Source organism: Erinaceus europaeus, chromosome 12, assembly GCF_950295315.1.
Source record: "Erinaceus europaeus chromosome 12, mEriEur2.1, whole genome shotgun sequence".
NCBI classification, from domain to species: Eukaryota; Metazoa; Chordata; class Mammalia; order Eulipotyphla; family Erinaceidae; genus Erinaceus; species Erinaceus europaeus.
In genome coordinates this window covers 87,966,885-87,989,822 of record NC_080173.1, presented here as the reverse complement: position 1 = coordinate 87,989,822, position 22,938 = coordinate 87,966,885, and the positions used below count along the sequence as shown (strand labels likewise).

The 22,938-nt window shown below is 42.7% G+C and overlaps 1 protein-coding gene across 2 annotated transcripts in view; it reads right to left on the bottom strand.

Moving 5' to 3' along the window:
• CFAP52 (cilia and flagella associated protein 52) overlaps positions 1 to 22,938 on the bottom strand; it is a 62,526-nt gene that overhangs the window by 1,888 nt on the left and 37,700 nt on the right. For both annotated transcript variants that reach the window (XM_060204431.1, XM_060204432.1), the window contains exons 9-12: positions 20,673 to 20,821; positions 16,455 to 16,600; positions 10,674 to 10,825; positions 8,471 to 8,573 (exon numbers count right to left, since the gene is read on the bottom strand). In XM_060204431.1, the coding sequence (XP_060060414.1) occupies positions 8,471 to 8,573; positions 10,674 to 10,825; positions 16,455 to 16,600; positions 20,673 to 20,821 (550 nt within the window). The remainder of the gene's footprint in view (positions 1 to 8,470; positions 8,574 to 10,673; positions 10,826 to 16,454; positions 16,601 to 20,672; positions 20,822 to 22,938) is intronic.

Here is a 22,938-nt window from a genome sequence, read left to right as displayed (position 1 = left end):
ATTGGTTTTAAAATTTGCATTCTATTTAAAGAGATGTTGATAGGCTGGTAACCCCAGATTGTGACAAAAAGTGCTTTTGATTAAACTAAGCAGATTGAGTCTGAAAAAGCTGTAAAGGAAGGGGGGGAGCCAGTAACTGCATCCACATTCCCACCTCTCCCACTTCCCTCACAGGAGGAGTCGAGCTCCCAGGCCAAGTGAAAGAAGGAAAGCAACTCATTTCTTCTTCTTCTTTTTTTTTTTTAATATTTATTTATTCCCTTTTGTTGCCCTTGTTGTTTTATTGTTGTAGTTATTATTGATGTTGTCATTGTTGGATAAGACAGAGAGAAATGGAGAGAGGTGGGGAAGACAGAGAAGAGAAGAGAAAGACAGACACCTACAGACCTGCTTCACCGCCTGTGAAGTGACTCCCCTGCAGGTGGGGAGCTGAACCGAGATCCTTACTCCTTGTGCATCAAGCCACATGCACTTAACCCACTGCGCTACCACCTGACTCCCCTTTTCTTCTTTTCTTTTCTTTCTCTTCCTCTTTCTCTCTTTCTTTCTTTCTTTCTTCCTTTCCTTCTCTTTCTTTCTTTTGTTCATTTGTTTGTTTTAGCAGAGCACTGTATAGCTCTGGTTTATGGTGGTTGCGGGGATTGAACCTGCATCTTTCGAGCCTCAGACACGAGAATCTCTTTGCATAACCATTATCCTATCTCCCCCACCCTCTTTCTTTTCTTTTCTCCTCTCTTTCTTTCTCTCTCTCCCCTCCCTCTCTCTTCCTTCCTTCCTTTCTTTCTTTCTTTCTTTCTTTCTTTCTTTCTTTCTTTCTTTCTTTCTTCATTGCTTGGGCTTCACTGCTCCACATCATTTTTTTTTTTAGATAGAATGAAACAGAGGCAGATTTCCCACCATGTTACTGGGGCCAGGCTTGAACTTGGTTGTGAGCCCAACAAAACAGACATCCTCACAGGTGTGTTATCTTGCCAATCTCCAGTCCCTCTTTTTGAACTTTGAGCCTTGTAAATTTACAGACCGTTCAGAAAAAAAGTTTTTGTTTTTGCTTTTTTCCTAAGAGCACTAAACCAGCAGTATGAACTTGAACATGGATTTCACCCTTTTCTCTTTGGCCATGTTGATGGAATTGTACCAGGAGTCTGTATTATTCTGAATCAAACTAGAAGTTATATAAGCTTTTATTTATTTTAAGTATTTTTATTTTCTTTATTTATTGGATACAGACAACCAGAAATCAAGAGGGAGAGAGATGGAGAGACACCTACAGCACTGCTTCACCTCTTACAAAACTTCGCCCCTGCAGATGAGGACCGAGGGCTTGAACCCAGGTCATTGAGCACTGCAACGTGCACTCAGCCAGGTGTGCCACCACCCAGCCCCCTGTAAAGCTTTTACTTATTATAATTGTTTTTTTTAATATTTGGGCTGGGTTTGGTTGGGTTTTGCGCTTTACAATTCCTATAGATGCATGATGGCTTTAACAGAAGATTACCTAAAGGAATACTAACACACATCAAAATCCTTACTTCTCAGAATTCTCATCCACATTCATAGTTGGCACCTTGACTTCCTTTCTTCTTGGCCACCTAAGTCACCGTGGCCCTGTCCTGGGCAGCAATACTTGGGACTCTGCTTTCCTGGGTATGTTCTGCCTGGAATGGTCTTTTCCGAGATCCAAGCAATGGTGGGTCTTTCTGTCACTCAGGCCTCTGGCCAAACCCCACTTCTCTGCTGACCGGGCTAACTAAAGCAGTTTTCTTCAGCCCAGCCTGTTCTGTTTTTCTTTTTTATCCTTTCCCTGTCTCATATCTTATTCACTTATCACAAATCTATTCATTTACATGGACGTTGCCCAGACCCATCTTTGCGACGCAAAATAACTAAAGTATAAACTAAGCTCTGTGACAGCAGAGGTACTGTCCTGCCCAGGGCACTTAGAATAATTCTATAGATTTATGATTTAAATACCTTGGTGAAAATTCTCATTAGAGAGAAATAGACTGATTGAAATCTCATAGGTCAGAACCTAGACGATGGCAAAATTACACTCATTTAGAAATTTTATGAACCATATAACTAAGCATTTATTGGTGAGGTTGTGATTAACCCCCTAGTATCCATTCTGCCCTGGTCCCAAGAGGAAAGGCCACCTGGACTATATAACTCCAACAAGGGGTCGAGGGGATAAGGAGGTGTAAGCCAGTTTTCACCCATGAGATACAACATTCAGGAAAACGCTTGTTGGATCAGGTATCATTTCTTGAGTTTTGTTTTGTTTTTATGATATTTTTTTGTTTTTTGTTTTATGATATTTTTCTGTTATATTTTGTTTTGTCTTCAGGAAATAGTTTCCAATTACCTGGAAAGCACTACTACAAGCTTTTAGTTGGGTGGGATGAGAGAGATATCTTACAGTATTTTTCTCACAATATTTTCAAAGATGTTTTCTATTTTTATAAGAGAGACCAAAGCACTAGTCCATTGTTGCACAAGTGGTGCTGGGAATCAAACCCAAGGCCTCCCACATGTAAGTCCTGTGCTGTAACTGCTGGACCCACCTTCACATAGTCCCACAAAATTTTTATTTTTAACTTTTGTCTGTACCTGGTGAACAAATAAAACTTCAACTTGGACTCAAACCTGGGCCCTTGCACACAGTAATGTGTATGTTCAACCAGGAGCGCCACCACTCAGCCCCTTCTTTGATTATCTTAAAGTTATCTCAAAGTCTGAACTGGGAGAATCCAAATCTGTTAGTAAGATATGTAGGGGCCAAGCAGTGGTGCACCTGGTTAAATGCTCACATTACAGTGTGCAAGTACCCAGGTTTAAGCCCCTGGTCCCTACCTGCAGGGAGAAAGCTTCACAAGTGGTGAAGCAGGGCTGTAGGTGTCTCTCTGTCTCTCTCTCACTCTATTTCCTCCTCCCCTCTAAATTCCCTCTGTTTCTATCCAATAATAAATAAATAAAAATTAAAAAAAACTTTTAAAATAATTTATTTATTCCCTTTTGTTGCCCTTGTTGTTTTATTGTAGTTATTATTGTTATTGTTATTGATGTCATTGTTGGATAGGACAGAGAGAAATGTAGAGAGGAGGGGGAGAGAAAGATAGACACCTGCAGACCTGCTTCACTGCTTGTAAAGTGACTCTCCTGCAGGTGAGGAGCCAGGGACTCGAACCAAGATCCTTACCCAGTCCTTGTGCTTTGCGCCACCTGTGCTTTACCCCCTGTGCCACCACCCGATTCTCCAAGAAAAAATTTTTAAGAAGAGAGATTTCTTGAGGCCCCACACGTATGGACATCTAATCTTTGACAAAGGGGCCCAGAGTATTATATGGGGAAAGCAGAGTCTTTCCCCATATAATACATAAATGGAGTCTCTTCAACAAATGGTGTTGGAAACAATGGGTTGAAACATGCAGAAGAATGAAACTGAATCACTGTATTTCACCAAATACAAAAGTAAATTCCAAGTGGATCAAGGACTTGGATGTTAGACCAGAAACTATCAGATACTTAGAGGAAAATATTGGAAGAACTTTTTTCTGCATAAATTTTAAAGACATTTTCAATGAAACGAATCCAATTACAAGGAAGACTAAGGCAAGTATAAACCTATGGGACTACATCAAATTAAAAAGCTTCTTCACAGCAAAAGAAACCACTACCCAAATCAAGAGACCCCTCACAGAATGGGAGAAGATCTTTACATGCCATACATCAGATAAGAGTTTAATAACCAACATATATAAAGAGCTTGCCAGACTCAACCACAAGACAACAAATAACCCCATCCAAAAATGGGGGGAGGAATTGGACAGAATATTCACCACAGAAGAGATCCAAAAGGCCGAGAAACACATGAAGAAATGCTCCAAGTCTCTGATTGTCAGAGAAATGCAAATCAAGACAACAATGAGATATCACTTCACTCCTGTGAGAATGTCACACATCAGAAAAGGTAACAGCAGCAAATGCTGGCGAGGGTGTGGGGTCAAAGGAACCCTCCTGCACTGCTGGTGGGAATGTCAATTGGTTCAACCTCTGTGGAGAACAGTCTGGAGAACTCTCAGAAGGCTAGAAATGGACCTACCCTATGACCCTGCAATTCCCCTCCTGGGGATATATCCTAAGGAACCCAACACATCCATCCAAAAAGATCTGTGTACATGAACAACTATATGCCACCAAGTTAAAGAACCTGGAAGAAATGAATGATTTCCTAGATACCTACCAACTTCCAAAACTAAGTAAAGAGGAAGTGGACAACATGAACAGGCCCATCACAGCTAATGAAATTGAAACAGTTATCAAAAATCTTCCCAAAAATAAAAGTCCTGGACCAGATGGTTTTACAAATGAATTCTACAAAACTTTCAAAGAAGAACTAATACGTCTACTTTTAAAAGTCTTCCAGAAGATTGAAGACACTGGAATACTCCCTGCTAGCTTCTATGAAGCCAACATCACCCTGATACCAAAAGCAGACAGGGACACAACCAAAAAAGAAAACTACAGACCAATATCTCTGATGAACGTAGATGCGAAAATATTGAAGAAAATTCTAGCCAACCGGATACAGCAGTATATCAAAAAGATTGTTCATCATGACCAAGTGGGGTTTATCCCAGGCATGCAAGGTTGGTTTAATATACGTAAATCAATCAATGTGATCCACCACATCAACAAAAGCAAGACCAAAAACCACATGGTCATATCAATAGATGCAGAGAAAGCCTTTGACAAAATACAACATCCCTTTATGATCAAAACACTACAAAAAATAGGAATAGATGGAAAATTCCTGAAGATAGTGGAGTCTATATATAGCAAACCTACAGCCAACATCATACTCAATGGTGAAAAACTGGAAGCATTTCCCCTCAGATCAGGTACTAGACAGGGCTGCCCACTATCACCATTACTATTCAACATAGTGTTGGAAGTTCTTGCCATAGCAATCAGGCAGGAGCAAGGAATTAAAGGCATACAGATTGGAAGAGAAGAAGTCAAACTCTCCTTATTTGCAGATGACATGATAGTATACATGGAAAAACCTAAGGAATCTAGCAAGAAGCTTTTGGAAATCATCAGGCAATACAGTAATGTGTCAGGCTATAAAATTAACATTCAAAAGTCAGTGGCATTCCTCTATGCAAACACTAAGTTAGAAGAAATTGAAATCCAGAAATCAGTTCCTTTTTCTATAGCAACAAAAACAATAAAATATCTAGGAATAAACCTAACCAAAGAAGTGAAAGACTTGTATACTGAAAATTATGAGTCACTACTCAAAGAAATTGAAAAAGACACAAAGAAGTGGAAAGATATTCCATGCTCATGGGTTGGAAGAATTAACATCATCAAAATGAATATATTACCCAGAGCCATCTACAAATTTAATGCTATCCCCATCAAGATCCCAAGCACATTTTTTAGGAGAATAGAACAAATGCTACAAATGTTTATCTGGAACCAGAGAAGACCTAGAATTGCCAAAACAATCTTGAGAAAAAAGAACAGAACCGGAGGCATCACACTGCCAGATCTCAAACTATATTATAGGGCCATTGTCATCAAAACTGCTTGGTACTGGAACATGAACAGACACACTGACCAGTGGAATAGAATTGAGAGCCCAGAAATGAGGCCCCACACCTATGGACATCTAATCTTTGACAAAGGGGCCCAGACTATTACATGGGGAAAGCAGAGTCTCTTCAACAAATGGTGTTGGAAACAATGGGTTGAAACATGCAGAAGAATGAAGCTGAATCACTCTATTTCACCAAATACAAAAGTAAATTCCAAGTGGATCAAGGACTTGGATGTTAGACCAGAAACTATCAGATACTTAGAGGAAAATATTGGAAGAACTTTTTTCTGCATAAATTTTAAAGACATTTTCAATGAAACGAATCCAATTACAAGGAAGACTAAGGCAAGTATAAACCTATGGGACTACATCAAATTAAAAAGCTTCTTCACAGCAAAAGAAACCACTACCCAAATCAAGAGACCCCTCACAGAATGGGAGAAGATCTTTACATGCCATACATCAGATAAGAGTTTAATAACCAACATATATAAGGAGCTTACCAGACTCAACAACAAGACAACAAATAACCCCATCCAAAAATGGGGGGAGGAATTGGACAGAATATTCACCACAGAAGAGATCCAAAAGGCCGAGAAACACATGAAGAAATGCTCCAAGTCTCTGATTGTCAGAGAAATGCAAATCAAGACAACAATGAGATATCACTTCACTCCTGTGAGAATGTCACACATCAGAAAAGGTAACAGCAGCAAATGCTGGCGAGGGTGTGGGGTCAAAGGAACCCTCCTGCACTGCTGGTGGGAATGTCAATTGGTCCAACCTCTGTGGAGAACAGTCTGGAGAACTCTCAGAAGGCTAGAAATGGACCTACCCTATGACCCTGCAATTCCCCTCCTGGGGATATATCCTAAGGAACCCAACACATCCATCCAAAAAGATCTGTGTACACATATGTTCTTGGCAGCACAATTTGTAATAGCCAAAACCTGGAAGCAACCCAGGTGTCCAACAACAGATGAGTGGCTGACCAGGTTGTGGTATATATACACAATGGAATACTACTCAGCTGTAAAAAATGGTGACTTCACCGTTTTCAGCCGATCTTGGATGGACCTTGAAAAAATCATGTTGAGTGAAATAAGTCAGAAACAGAAGGATGAATACGGGATGATCTCACTCTCAGGCCGAAGTTGAAAAACAAGATTAGAAAAGAAAACACAAGTCGAACCTGAAATGGAATTGGAGTATTACACCAAAGTAAAAGACTCTGGGGTGGGTGGGTGGGTGGGGAGAATACAGGTCCATGAAAAATGATGAATGAAATAGTGGGGGTTGTACTGTTAAATGGGAATCTGGGGAATGTTATGCATGTAAAAAAAAAAAAAAAAAGAAGTAGAAACGCAAAGCAGAAATTGACTGAGTTTGGAGTATGGCACCAAAGTAAGAAAGCAGAAGTACACTAGAGTTTGCAGTGAGTACCCTCCCTAACACTTCCTCTCCACTATTCCAAGCTTTGGGTCCATGATTGCTCAACAATTTGTTTGGCTTTGTATGTTAACTCTCTTTTCAGTCACCAGGTTCCAGGTGTCATCAGGATGCCGGCCAGGCTTCCCTGGATTGAAGACCCCACCAATGTGTCCTGGAGCTCAGCTTCCCCAGAGACACACCCTACTAGGGAAAGAGAGAGGCAGACTGGGAGTATGGACCGACCAGTCAATGCCCATGTTCAGCGGGGAAGCAATTACAGAAGCCAGACCTTCTACCTTCTGCAACCCACAATGACCCTGGGTCCATGCTCCCAGAGAGGGATAGAGAATGGGAAAGCTACTGGGGAGGGGGTGGGATATGGAGATTGGGCGGTGGGAATTGTGTGGAGTTGTACCCCTCCTACCCTATGGTTTTGTTAATTAATCCTTTTTTAAATGAAAAAAAAAAGAGAGATTTCTGAATATATTGATGGAGAGTGGCAAGAGGAGATGAGTAACTCTGTTGTCATTCTGCTTGTATGGCGTCAAAGTCACAGCTGGAATTGTGGTCACAGAAATTCCATTCCGGGAGCCAGGCGGTAGCGCAGATGGTTAAGCACAGGTGGCACCAAGCGCAAGGACCGGCGTAAGGATCCCAGTTCCAGCCCCAGGCTCCCCACCTGCAGGGGAGTCGCTTCACAGGCAGTGAAGCAGGTCTGCAGGTGTCTATCTTTCTTTCCCCTTCTCTGTCTTCCCCTCCTCTCTCCATTTCTCTCTGTCCTATCTAACAACAAGGACATCAATAACAACAATAAGAAAATAACAAGAGCAACACAAGAGAATAAATAAATAAATATTAAATAAAGAAAATTAAAAAAAAGAAAAAATTCTATTCCAGCCTCAGAAATTTCCTAATAATGAAAACTGACACCCACTGAGTCCCTGCTCTGTGCGGCCTCCATGTGACTACTGCCACTGACAAGCATGACTTTGATCCTCACAGCAACTCTATGAGGTTTATGGCAGCCTCCTTTCTTTCTTTCTTTCTTTCTTTCTTTCTTTCTTTCTTTCTTTCTTCCTTTCTTTCTTTTATTTAATTATCTTTACTTATTTGTTGGATAGAGGCAGCCAGAAATCGAGAGGAAGGGGGAGAAAAAGGGGGAGAGAGACAGAGAGACACTTGCAGCTCTGCTTCATCGCTTGCAAAGCTTTCCCCCTGCAGGTGAGGACTGAGGGCTTGAACCCAGGCCCTTGAGCATGACTCTTTTCCATTTTATTGTCGATGAGACAAACGCACCAAAAACTCTTGGCATATTTTGCTCATCAGCAGCAAATCCATCCTTTGAACTGGAGCCTGGAGCCTGCACCCTCAGGAACAACGTTTCCTGGCTCGTCTTCTTGCACCAGAGTGATCCTGTCCCTTGCTGGAAGGGCTTACCTTTCTGTCTGTCCCACTAGTAATGATCTGGAACTCTTCAGGGTGGTAGCATACACACTGAAATAGAGTGTTGGACAGGATCATCTGATTCCTCCTCAGACGCCTGAAGAATAAATACAAAAGCTGTAACAATTCCCAGCTTCCTCCTTCCAACCTAAACATATTTACTTTTCAAGTAGATTTGCTATGTGTCTGTTGTGATTGTTATTTTCTCTCTAGTCAAATACATTTCATATTCTTTGCCATATATATACATATATGTGTGTATAGAAATATGTGCATATATATATATATATATTTTTTTTTTTTTTTTTTTTAACCAGAGCACTGCTCAGCTCTGGCTTGTAGTGGTATGGGAGCTTGAACCTGGGACTTTGGAGACTCACGTATGACAGTCTCTGCATAACCATTATGCTATCATCCCCCATCCCATAGGGTCTATTTCTAAATACAAACTCAGCAAAAACACCTATAATGAAAAAAAAAAAAATCACCCTTTAAGTCACCACAAAGTTGGGGTCAGGGAGATGTCTCAACTGGAAGAATACTGAACTTGCATGCCTGATGCTTCTGGAACTGTGTGTTCCTGGGTGGGGGTCTGGCCTGTCTCTCTCTCTCTCTCTCTTTCTCCCTGACTCGTGTGGCACACTCTCATGTGACAGTCTCTTGAGTGCATAGCTAAAATAAGTTTTAAAAAATAAAGAAAGGGGGAGTCGGGCTGTAGCGCAGCGGGTTAAGCACAGGTGGCGCAAAGCACAAGGACCGGCATAAGGATCCCGGTTCAAACCCCGGCTCCCCACCTGCAGGGGAGTCGCTTCACAGGCGGTGAAGCAAGTCTGCAGGTGTCTATCTTTCTCTCCTCCTCTCTGTCTTCCCCTCCTCTCTCCATTTCTCTCTGTCCTATCCAACAACAACAACAACAATAATAACTACAACAATAAAACAACAAGGGCAACAAAAGGGAATAAATAAATAAAATAAATATTTAAAAAAAAAATAAAGTAAGGGCATCAGGCAGTGGTGCACTTGGTTGAGCACACGTTGTATGAAGCTCAAGGACCCGCTCAGGAATCCCGGTTCAAGCCCTCTGGCTCCCCACCTGCAGGGGAGTGAAGCAGGTCTGCAGGTGTCTATCTTTCTCTCTCCCTCCTTGTCTTCCTCTCCTCTCTCCATTTCTCTCTGTCCTATCCAACAACGACAACAATGGGAAAAATGGCTGCCAGGAGCAGTGGATTCGTAGTGCAGGCACCAAGCCAAAGCGATAACCCTGGAGGGAAAGTAAATGAATAAATAAATAAAGCAAGTCCTGGCTTGTTATTATTTTTAAAGGCATCCCCCAGAAAAGTTATCCCCCATACCATTTGGCCTAGTGAGCTGAGAGTTAGGTGGTCCACAGGTGCCACCCCGGTGATATGGTGGAGTATATGTGGCCCCTGAAAATGTGGCCAACCAAGGGGAAGGTTGAATTTAGATACCACCCCCACACACACACTTCCCACCACCACCACCACCACCACCACCACCACCATGGCGAGCTCACTTAGGACTTGACTGAGACTGCCTGGGATAGCCAGAGGAACCAGCTACACCACTGAAGTTATTTTTCTTCTCCCATTTGGGATATGAGTTTTAGGAAAATAAAGTCAAGCCATGTTTTATCCACTGTGTATATCCAGAAATCTACTTCCCTAGCAATGGTGAAATCTGACATCTCCATCTTCCTAGAAAGTCTGCCCGCATCCAATAAGCCCTGGACAAACACAAAGATGAATGCCTTTTTTTTTTTTAAATGTTGCTTCAAAGAAGACGTTGACCCTTCATTTTTTAAAAATTTTTTTTAATATTTATTTTATTTATTTATTCCCTTTTGTTGCCCTTGTTGTTTTATTGTTGTAGTTATTATTGTTGTTGTTGTTGTTGGATAGGACAGAGAGAAATGGAGAGAGGAGGGGAAGACAGAGAGGAGGAGAGAAAGATAGACACCTGCAGACCTGCTTCACCGCCTGTGAAGCGACTCCCCTGCAGGTGGGGAGCCAGGGTTCGAACCGGGATCCTTATGCCGGTCCTTGTGCTTTGCGCCACCTGTGCTTAATCCGCTGCGCTACAGCCCGACTCCCTGACCCTTCATTTTGACTCTTATTTCAAGTTCAGTAAAACTGAGTCTTGCAAGTGTCACTTTGCCCTCCCCATCACAGGTACCTACAGCAGATCCCAAATGATGCAAGTGCCGTCCGTGCTGGCCGTGACACACTCCTCATTGTTCCTCTTCACCTTGATGCAGGACACAGAGGAATTGTGCTCCTTCAGGGCCTCCTCCAGCTTCTGGGTCTGGCAGCCTATCAGCCACACCCTCACCTGAAAACCACAAAGTAGACATGTGGGACTTCTGTGAAGGAATGGGTAATACTTTTTAAGGATCAAGATTCCAGGGCCAGGTGGTGGCACACCTGGTTGAATGCACATGTTACGATGTGTAAGGTCCCCGGTTCAAGCCCTCAGTCTCCCACCTGCAGGGGGAAAGTCTCATGAGTGGTGAAGCAGGGCTGTGGGTGTCTCTCTGCCTCTCCCCCTCTCTGTCTCCCTATTCCTCTCAATTTCTGGCTGTCTCTATTCAATAAGTCAATAAAGATAATAAAATTTTTAAAAAATCAAGATTCCAAGAGATTCCTCCACTATTCTTGACTTGTCTGGGTTTTTTTAAATATTTATTTATTTTCCCTTTTGTTGCCCTTGTTGTTTTATTGTCGTAGTTATTATTGTTGTTATTAATGTCATTATAGTTGGATAGGACAGAGAGAAATGGAGAGAGGAGGGGAAGACAGAGAGGGAAAGAGAAAGATAGAAACCTGCAGACCTGCTTCACCACCTGTGAAGTGACTCCCCAGCAGGTGGGGAGCGGTGGCTCGAACCAGGATCCTTACGCCAGTCCTTGTGCTTTGCACCACGTGACCTTAACCCACTGCGCTACCACCCAACTCCCCAATTTGTCAGTTTTAATTGCCTCTTCTTAGCTGCATGGGGTAGGAACAAGGGACAGGAACTAAAGCTATTATATTGTCTTCCATGGAGGCAGGCAAAGTTTACCTGTAATCCTGCACCTGTACTCTGTAATCTACTTTCAGAGCTGAGAAATGGATCAGATACCCACCTAGGCTAAAAGCAATAAACAAGGGCTGCTGCTAGGTCAAGTGATATGTTATGTCTGATAGTCATTTCTGCTGAGCCTTGTTCTCAAATTTCTGGTGCCATCAGGAAATTCCTTGGGTACTCAAGAACTACTATATTTAAAGTTTCATATCAGCTGTTTTATGTTAATTAGCTAAAACAAATGGTTCTCAGCCACATCAAAGCCAATGCCCAATTTCTGTGACACCTGTTTTTCTTTTTCTTTTTATTTAGTTATTATTGGCTAGAGACAGAGATACATTGAGAGGGGAGGGGAAGATAGAGAGGGAGAGAGACAGAGAGACACTTGCAGTCCTGCTTCACCACTTGTGAAGCTTTCCCCTTGCAGGTGGGGACAAGGAGCTTGAACTTGAGTCATTGTATGCTGTTATGTTTGTGTTTAACTAGGTGCACCACCGCCTGGGCCCACACTTGTTTTCTGTTTTTTTAAAAAATATCTATTGTATTTATTACATACAAGAGAAGGAAGGAGAACATTTTGCATGAGAAAAAAAGAAGAGAGGGAAAGTGTGTGTGTGTGTGTGTGTGTGTGTGTGTGTGTGTGTGTAAGAGAGAGAGCATTCAGAGCACCATTTCGGTACATGCATTGCTGGTGATTGAACCAGGAACCTCAGGCATGAATGTCCAATGCTTTATCAATTGACCCATTTTTCCTCCAGCCACAAATACAAAAAACAGAATCCTAACATTCAGCCACTGATCTATGAAAGGCTACACTAAGATACCTTTTCTTTATTTCTAGATTTATTTTTATTATTGGATAAAGACAGAGAAATTCAGAGAGGAAGGGGAGATAGAGAGGGAAAGAGACAGAGAGACACCTACAGCCCTGTTTCAACACTTATATAGCTTTCCCCCTGCAGGTGGGGACCAGGGGCTTGAAGCACGGGTTCTTGCTTCCTATAATGTGGGTGCCTGGCCCCGGTATCATATCGTTCTTCTCCCTGATAGGTTATTCCTATGATCATGTGATGAAAACAAGACATCTCATGTAGAGAGAGGGGAAGTTTTGGGATAGGAAAAAACTGGGGTATAGAGGAAGGGAGACAGTGAGTTGGGTTTGCCTGTAAAAAGATGCCCGAGGCTCTCTCAAATGGAAGGAAAAGGCTGTGTGTATTTTGTATTGGTGTTTTGCACCAAAGTAAAAGACTCTGTGGTGAGGTGGGAGGGTTCAGGTCCTGGATGGCAGAGCACCTAGTGGGAGTTGTACTGTTATGTGGAAAACTGAGAAATGTATTGCATGTACAAACTATTTACTGTCAACTGTAAAACATGAATCCACCAGTACAGTAAGATATAGATATAGATATAGATATAGATATAGATATAGATATAGATATAGATATAGATATAGATATAGATATAGATATAGAATGATCACAATGGAGGCCAGGGAGGTGGCTCAGTGGTAAAGTATACATCTTCCATGTATACAGCCCTGGGTTCAAATCCCATTATCACGTGAAAGCACCAAAGACAAAATGGGTAGAACTCTGGATGGTAGAGTTTTTGTGTCTCCACTTCTCTCTCTCTCTCTCTCTCTCTCTCTCTTGCCTCCAGGGTTATTGCTGGGGCTTGGTGCTGGCACTACGAATCCACTGCCCCTGGAGGCCATTTTTCATTTTTTTAAAATTTTTTTATATTTATTTGTTTTCCCTTTTGTTGCCCTTGTTTTTCATTGTTGTAGTTATTATTGCTGTTGTTATTGATGTCGTCGTCATTGTTGCAAAGGATAGAGAGAAATCAAGAAAGGAGCGGAAGACAGAGAGGGGGAGAGAAAGATAGACACCTGCAGACCTGCTTCACCGCCTGTGAAGCGACTCCCCTGCAGGTGGGGAGCCTGGGGCTGGAACCAGGGTCCTTACGCTGGTCCTTGGGCTTTGCGCCACGTGTGCTTAACCCGCTGTGCTACCACCCAACTCCCCATTTTTCATTTTTATTGAATAGGACAGAGAAAATTGAGAGGGGAAGAGGGAGATAGAGAGAAGGAGATAGAGAGGCGGAGAGAAAGATATGACACCTGCAGACCTGCTTCACCACTTGTGAAGCTACCCCCCACCCTTGCAGGTGGAAAACTGAGGCCTCAAACCTGGATCCTTGTGTGAGTCCTTGAGCTTTATATAATGTGCATTGAACTCAGTAAGCCACCGCCCAGCCCTTCTCCACTTTTCTCCTTTCCTCTTCCTTCTGTCTCTGTCTCTCACTCACAAATATATTAAAATTGGGCCAAGGAGGTGGTGACTCAGCAGACAAGCACATGTTCAAGGCCTGGAATTTGATCCCAGGCACCACCCCACACCACACACACAGTAACAACAAATCATAACATCTGGGTAGTTTAAAGAATAGATTCTAAAAGCAGCAGCCATTTTGACATATAAGCAAGGGCAATTTCTGTAACTATGTTCCTTGGAAGGGAAGAATAAATGTTCCCAAACTCTGGCAGCGCACCAACTTGGATTCAGAGCTTGATTCCATATTGAATGCTTTCATGTCTGTATCTTAAATGTCCTTTCTGCAAGCAAATGCATATATGGGTGTATTTATAAGCTCAGAACTTTAGCTGATGATGTGCTTTAGAGTTCCATCAAAGTCTTAACTCGCTCCTAACTACTAGTACATGGCATGTTTTTAAAAATCCGATGAGGAGGTGGGGAGCTAGCTCACCGGGTAAGGTGCCTGCATTGCCACAAGTGTGACCTAGGTTTGAGCTCCCTGGTCCCACCTAGAAGGTACTACACAAAGAGAACAAGTTCCAGTCCCCCACCCTTCTCTCTCTCTCTGTCTCACTCTCTCTATATATATCTCTCTCTTTCTCTCTGTTCTTCTTCTTCTAGCGTTTGCCCTTCTTCCGTAGCCAGTCAACAGCATCAGGTTGAGCCTGATGTAAAGTTTCGAGACCTCCTTTGAATCTGGAGGGGTGGCAGTCATTGACTTTCTCTCTGTGTGTGTGTCTCTCTCTGTATGTGTGTCTCACTCTCTTTCTCTCTGTGTGTTTCTCGCTCTCTCTCTTCTCTCTCTCTTTTTCTCAATCTCACTCTCCTAACCCCCCCTAGAAAAAATAGTGGCCTAAGGGGCTGGGTGGTGGTGTACCTGGTTAAGCAAACATAGTACTAAACTCAAGGATCTATGTTTGAGCCCCGGCTAACCACCTGCAGGGGAGTTGCTTCACAAGTGGTGAAGTAGGTCTGCAGGTGTCTGTCTTTCTCTCTCTCCCTCTATCTACCCTTCCCACCTCTCAATTTCTCTTTGTCCTATCCAATAAAATGGAGAATTTAAAAAAAGGCCAGTAAGAGCAGTGGATTTATTTTGCTGGCAAGGTGATAACCCTTGAGGCAAAAATAAACAAACAAACAAATAAATAAAATAGTGGCCTAGAGTAGTAAAATCTTATGTGTGAGACCCTGGTCCTCCCCTACTCCCCCCCCCCAAAAAAAATTCTCTAAAGTAGTGCTCTAATCCAAGAGCTGTATTTTAAAGATTCTGCTTTTGGGGGGCCAGGAGGTCATGCACCCAGTTAAGCACACAAATCATCATGCACAGGGACCTGGGTTTGAGCTCTCACTCCCACCTGCAGGGGGGGGGGGTCACTTCACTAGTGGTGAAGCACATCTGCAGGCGTCTCTTTGTCTCTCTCTCTCTGTCTACCCTCCCTCTCAATTGTTCTCTGTCCTACTTAATAAAAAGTGAAAAAAAATCGGTGGCACAAGATGCTGGGTATTATACAGCAAATCCTAACAAAGGGACTTTTCAAAGTTAACCCAATTACCAAATAATGGGATGATAACAATAACTATCCATTGTCTTCTTGAACCCTAAGACAGCAGGAACCTCACATTTCCACTACAGAGCCTATATTTCCCCCCCAGTCCTGGAACCTCTGGGTGGGGCGCACTTTCCTGCATGCTTCTCTCAATTCATATCAAATATTATTGCATCCGCTGATCCCAATCTAATCAACGCAACGAGTGCCACCTCAGCATGCTTCACTTCAGACTGTGTCCAGAGACTTCAGGTGTGGAATGACAACCCTTCAGCTTCATTACTTGGGTGAGACCTTTCCTTTCATAGGATTCTCTAATTCCATTCTAGGTGGTTCACTTCCTAACAAAGTCCCAAAACCTAGCTATAGACCAGGTCCCCTGAGATAGAGCATATGTTCACACATATCCATAAACTAGGGCAAAATATATACCTGAAAGCAAAAGTACACATTAGTCTGCAGTGAGTACTCCCCAACACTTCATCTGCACTATTCCAGCCTTTAAGTCCATAATAGTTCAACAATTTGTTTGGCTTTGTATATTAACTCTCTTTTCAGTCACCAGGTTCCAGATGCCAGCATGATGCCGACCAGACTTCCCTGGACAGAGGACCCCACCAGTGTGTCCTGGAGCTCCGCTTCCCCAGAGACCCACCCTACTAGGGAAAGAGAGAGGCAGACTGGGAGTATGGATCGACCAGTCAACGCCCATGTTCAGCGGGGAAGCAATTACAGAAGCCAGACCTTCCACCTTCTGCAACCCACAATGACCTTTAACCCAGAAGGATAAAGAATGGGAAAGCTATCAGGGGAGGGGATGGGATATAGAGATCTGGTGGTAGGAACTGTGTGGAGTTGTACCCCTCCTACCCTATGGTTTTGTTAATGTTTCCTTTTTTAAATAAATAAATAAATAAGTGAAAAAAATGGCCACCAGGAGCAGTGGATTCGTACTGCTGGCACCGAGCCCCAGGGATAACCCTGGAGGCAAAATAATAATAATAAATATATAGATTCTGCTTTTGAAAACAATACCTCCCCTTCCCCACCACCACTGATGATCCTTTTGCAGTCACTGGTGGTAGCAATGGCCGTCACACCAATCCGATGGGCATTGTCAATGGCATACAGCAACCGGCCTGTCTCTGGGGCAAAGGCTCGTATTTTGCCATCGTTCCAGCCTGACATGAAAGAGAAACAAAAGGCAGCATAGTTAATACCTTCTCTCTTGCTCTTCTAAACTATGTGAATGGGGAGCAGCAGCAGTGGTGATGGAGGGAAGAGGCTGGCCTCCCATCAACGGTAGGGAGTCATGTCCCTTTTCGCCTAACTTCCCAAAGTGTTCAGACATGACCAAGAAAAGCAAGTGGTTTCCAGAGTTGAACCTGACTCCATCTGCAGCTCTCTCTCTACCTGGAGAAGGTTGGGATGAGGACGAAGAAGGGAGACCGGCTCCTGTCTCTCACATGTGCTGTGACACTTACACATCCAGATACCTTGTTCATGGTACACCATAAGACAGCTTCCAAAATAAACAAATCATAGTACACTTTGTAACATCTGCAAATACCAATGTTACATTTTCAAATAAATGTCACCTCTCCTCCACTTCTAAGACTCATACTCTCCCCTCACTCCAACCATCTTCTGACATCTCAAGAAGAGTTGTCAATCAGTTCAAAAGATGTTCAGATTCACCCTTTACCTCTCTTCGTTCTACCCACTGACCCCAATTCAACCTCCAAGCCATCAGGAAGCCCCAGCAGCTCTATGGTTGAAAAGCATCCTGAATCTGGCCATGTACTAATCCTTCCTCTGGGACTGCCTTCATCCAAGTCCCTACCATTTCTCTGGATTATTATAACAGCTTCCTTCCTGGCCTTGAACTTTTGCTTCCCTACAAACAATGAACTGGGGTGGGGATAGATAGCATAATGGTTATGCAAAAAGATTCTCATGCCTGAGGCTCCAAAGTCCCACATTTAACCCCCACCACTACCACCATCACCGTAAGCAGAGCTGAGCAGTGCTCTGTTTTTTTGTTTTTTTTTTAAATGTGTTTCCTTTTTATAAATAAAAATTAAAGAAAAAAAAAGTCAGCACAGGGACTGGGATGAGCGTCTTCAAACTTCACCAGCGTGTCCCACTACACTTACAATGACAATCCAGCTGTTTTAACTTCCACAGTAACTCATCTCTGCTCCCGACCAAGCTCTTGGATGGACCTCTTCTACTGACACTTCCCTGGCCGTGACCCCACCCTATCCCGCTAGCTACCAGGTACAGGGGTCTTTCTGTTCCTCACCAGCTGAACTCTCACCTCAGGGGCCTTGCACCTTGCTGTTCCCTCTGCTGCCATGTCCTCTCCCCTGGTTTTCGCATGACTAGTCTTATCAGCTTTAGAGTCAACTCTTGATCACAGTAATTTTGGGTCTTCTTAATTTGTTTCTTGGTAATTGAATAGCGATTTACAAGACTGTACGATGATAGGGAGATAGTTCCACACCACTCTCACCATCAGAGTTGCATGCCCCCACAGCCCCAAGGATAACCACCAGAGATCCCCGCCCCCCCAATTGGTTAGAGCAATTTAAAATAGGCTACTCAAGGCACACCCCCATTTCAGCAAACTCTTGGGAAAGGGAAAGAGCAAATCAGGAGGTTTTTTCTGAGAAAGAGATTTCCAAGCAAACCAGACAACTAAAGCTGAGGCTCTAAGCTCAGTGTGTTTGAAGGGAAATAAATAAGACTGACTCTAGGGAGAGTATGCTAACAGACAAGATCAGAGTTAGAAAGGGTAAAGGGAAAGGAGAAAAGACCAAGTTAGATGGCTCATATGGAATGAAAGATCTTGGAGAAAGCCCTAGAAATACCTCAATCTGGGAGTCAGGTGGTAGCACAGCAGGTTACTCCCACATGGCATGAAGCACAAGGACCAGTATAAGGATCCCGGTTTGAGCCCCGGCTCCCCACCTGCAGGAGAGTCACTTCACAGACCGTGAAGCAGGTCTGCAGGTGTCTATCTTTCTCTCTCCCTCTCTGTCTTCCTGTCCTCTCTCCACTTCTCTCTGTCCCATCTAACAATGACAGTGTCAATAACAACGACAACAATAAAAAAGACAACAAAGGCAACAAAAGGGAAAATAAATAAATGTAAAAGAAAATTTAAAAAAGTAATACCTCAATCTGACTTAGACTTTAAATAGAGAGTTCTGATTTCTCTGTGGAGAATAGACGGGGAAGACCTGCTAGGAAATTACTGATGTAACCTAGGAGAGCAATGATGACACCTGAGGCATTTGAAGAGGTGACAGGTAATGGGATCGTGAATGTTCTTGGAAGTGAGCCACAGGGGAAAATGGATGCAGAGCATAAGAGAAGAAAAGTGGGCTAGGTAGTGGCACACCGTGTTGTGTGCACACGTTACCATGTGCAAGGACCAGAGTTTGAGACCTCGCTTCCCACCTACAGTGGGGGAGGGGGGCAGTGTCACAGGCGCTAAAGCAGATATGCAGGTGTCTATCTTTCTCTCTCCCTCCCCTCCCAATTTCCCTCTGTCCTATCAAATAAAATAGGAAAAATAAGAGAGAGAGGAAAAAGTGGCCATCTGGAGTGGTAGGTTCATAGTGCTAGCACAGGGCTCTAGTAATAGCATTAGTGGCAATAATAAAATAAAGCAAAATAAAATAAGAGGAATAGCCATGACTAAAAGGTTTTTGATTTTTTATTAATTTTTTAAAATTTATGTATTCTCTTTTGTTGCCCTTGTTTATTGTTGTAGTTGTTATTGATGTTGTCGTTGTTGGATAGGACAGAGAGAAATGGAGAGAGGAGGGGAAGACAGAGAGAGAGGGGGAGAGAAAGACAGACACCTGCAGACCTGCTTCACTGCCTGTGAAGCGACTCCCCTGCAGGTGGGGAGCCGGGGGCTCGAACCGGGATCCTTAACGCTGGTCTTGCGCTTTGTGTTAACCCGCTGCGCTACCGCCCCACTCCCAAGGTTTTTGACTTTTATGATGATTAATTGCTTCTTAGGGCTGTGAGCCAAGAGCTGCTACAGTCGTGGTGTGAAGAAAACAAGCCGAGAGAGAAGTCAGCACGTAGGAGACAAAGAAAGATGGCATGAGCTTCTGATCGCATCATTTTAATAGCTATCTCTAGAAACCCACTTTTCATGGATGTGAACCAGTGAGCTTATTTTGACCAGTGAGAAAATTCATATATGGATTGAACATAAAATGATATTAAAAGATTATTTTGTAGCAAAATATTTTTCAGAATGTGTAGTGAAATACAAAGAGATGGAGTATCACGGTGTCTGTAACACTTGTTAAAAAATCTTGACATGGGAGTCGGGCAGTAGCGCAGCGGGTTAAGCGCAGGTGGCGCAAAGCACAAGGACCGGCATAAGGATCCCGGTTCGAACCCCGGCTACCCACCTGCAGGGGAGTCACTTCACAGGCGGTGAAGCAGGTCTGCAGGTGTCTATCTTTCTCTCCTCCTCTCTGTCTTCCCCTCCTCTCTCCATTTCTCTCTGTCCTATCCAACAACAACAACAATAATAACTACAACAATAAAACAAGGGCAACAAAAGGGAATAAATAAATAAAATAAATATTAAAAAAAAATCTTGACATGTGGCTGGGTGGTGGTGTACCTGGTTGAACACACGTTACAGTGCACAAGAACCCGGGTTTGAGCCCCCCCCCCATCTGCAGGAGGAAAGCTTTGCAAGTGGTGAAGCAGTGCTGCGGGTCTCTCTGTGTCTCTTTCCCTATCTCCTCCTTTCTCTCAGTTTCTGGCTATCTCCATCCAATAAATAATGTAATAAAAATAAATTAAAGAAAATATTCTGCCTTAAAATACTCCACTGAATTAAGAAAACTCCCTTTGAGAAACGACTAAATTGACACGGAGTCTTGCATAACAGTAGAGGTTCTAGCACAAATGCCCCCAGAATGACTAAGCCCTCAAATCCTTTTCCTAATTGAATTACCAGATCTCCCTACTAGAAAGAAACTTGCCATATGCAGCAGTCTGTGAGAAGACAGATTGTTTTTCATAAGCTCAGTAGTGTGTTCTTCCTAGTTCAGAAAACCTCCCTGCTAGTACAGCGCTCTACAGACTAAGTAGTTAGATGAGGAGCAAAGCAGAGTGGACGGTGGGAAGCTGTTCAGGTTACCCATGTACAATGGCTAATGTGGAAGGAGAATGGCCGGAAGCGAACGGCAAATCTTGGTACTGTGACGTTACCGGAAATGATGCTTTTGCCGTCTCTCATGAAGTCGATGCCATGACAGGTCATGTTGGGCACTGTGATCCGCAGCAGTTCTCTGTTGGACAGCGTGTGCCATACCCTGATGTCCCTTTTGGCACAGGTGGCAAACAGCTCATCAGTGCCACTGCAAAGAAGCCCCGGAGAGAATAAGACGTGGTATTTATTAGATGCATGTTTGACACTAAAATGTGCTTTACAAGAATACAAAGAAGGAAAACTTTCCAGGTGTCAAGAAATCAGCTCAAGACATGTAGATCTTGCAGATTAGATCTCTCTCTCCTTCTCCTTCTCCTTCTTCTTATTATTACTATTATTATTCTTTGTTTTTTCCCTTTAGGGAAGACTAGAATTTTTTTTTTTCAAAAAGAAAATGTCAATTTGTCCTCTATGTTCTCCCTCAGAGTTCAGTTGCCTCTACAATTTAGCAATGTGGAAGCGGAAAGGAGTAAAGATGAAAGGAGGTAATGACTATAAATTTCTTTTTCAGATAATTAAATACTCTAAGATTAAATTATGGATGGGCTAGGTGGTGGCACACCTGGTTAAATGCACACATTACAGTGTACAAGGACCTGGGTTCAAGCCCCTGGTCCCCGCCTACAGGGAGAAAGTGGTGAAGCAGGGCTAAGGTGTCTCTGTCTCTTTCCCTATCTCCTCCATCCCCTCAATTTCTCTCTGTCTCTATTCAATAATAAATAAATAAAATTAAAACATGAAGAGGGTATGTTTTATTTTTTTAAAAAAAGTTAAATTATGATGATGGCTACAAACTGAATATCAAAAACCCATTGACTTGTATGTTCAAATGTCTGAATATTATGGTGTGTATTTATATTTCAGTAAAGCTGCTTAACAACCATGTACACAGCTTTACTAATAACTGCATAACAAATCAGAGAGATGGTTAAACATCTACTCCTACAAAAGATACCAAGACAAAGATACCAATTATACAAATCAACTCTACCTTAAAAAAGAGAAGGAGGGAGTCGGTCTGTAGCGCAGCCAGTTAAGCGCGAGTGGCGCAAAGAGCAAGGACCGTTGTAAGGATCCCGGTTCGAGCCCCCGGCTGCAGGGGAGTCCCTTCACAGGCGGAGAGACAGGTCTGCAGGTGTCTCTTTCTCTCCCCCTCTCTGTCTTCCCCTCCTCTCTCCATTTCTCTCTGTCCTACCTAACAACGACATCAATAATGACTATAACAATAAAACAGCAAGGGCAACAAAAGGGAATAAATAAATAAATATTAAAAAAAAAAAAAAAAGAGGTGAAGGAGAAGAAATTACTCCATGATCTTAGAGTCTGAGTTTTCAAGGTGAGCCTTGGTACTTATAGAACAATGATTTGGAGCTTTGGAAAGTCAATACAAGGGTTGAAGAAGTAGAGAACAAACGCTGTTTAACCGACTTGAATAGATGAGCTTCATCAAAACTAAATTGTGTTTCAAAATCAAATAAGAACAAGCTGAAGCTCTTTTTTTTTTCTTTTTTTACCAGAGTGCTGCTCAGCTGTGGCTTGTGGTAGTTGGGGTAGGGGTGGGTTGAACCTGGGACTTTGGAGCCTCAGGCATGAGTCTCTTTGCATAACCATTATACTATTTATCCCCGCCTTTTTTGTTTTTGTTTTACCAGTGAAGCTCTTCTTAATATCAAAACTGATGATGATTACGTGTTTTAATAGCTTGGTGTAGCACTTAACTAATTCCAGATGGCCCACTCACATTAAAAAAAAAAAAAAAAAAAGCCAAATCTATAAAACCCATGAGTTTTGAAACAATTTTTTAAAAGGAATAACATTAACTTTTCTCCCCCCCCCCGAAAAATACTGGGGAAAAAGGAACAGAATTTCTATTCTACTTACCCTTTCTATGCAGGTGCTATCACAAAAGTCAGCATTGTTAAAGAAGCTCACATTTGAATTGTAAATACTAATGTAAGTTTGTGGTAAAGGAAATAGGAAACCTACTAAATAAACAACTCACAATAAACAAAAAAAAATACTTAGGAGAAAATAATGATTATTTTACTAAATTTTGGAAATTGTGTGAAAATTAAATTCCATTGCACACTGCATCATTTTATCATTTTTTAATCTTTATTTATTGGATAGAGACAGCCAGAAATCAAGAAGGAAGGGGGTGATAGAGAGGGAGAGAGTCAGAGAGACACTTGCAGCCTTGCTTCACCACTCGTAAAGATTTCCCCCTGCAGGTGAGGAACGGGGCTAGAACCCAGGTCCTTGCAC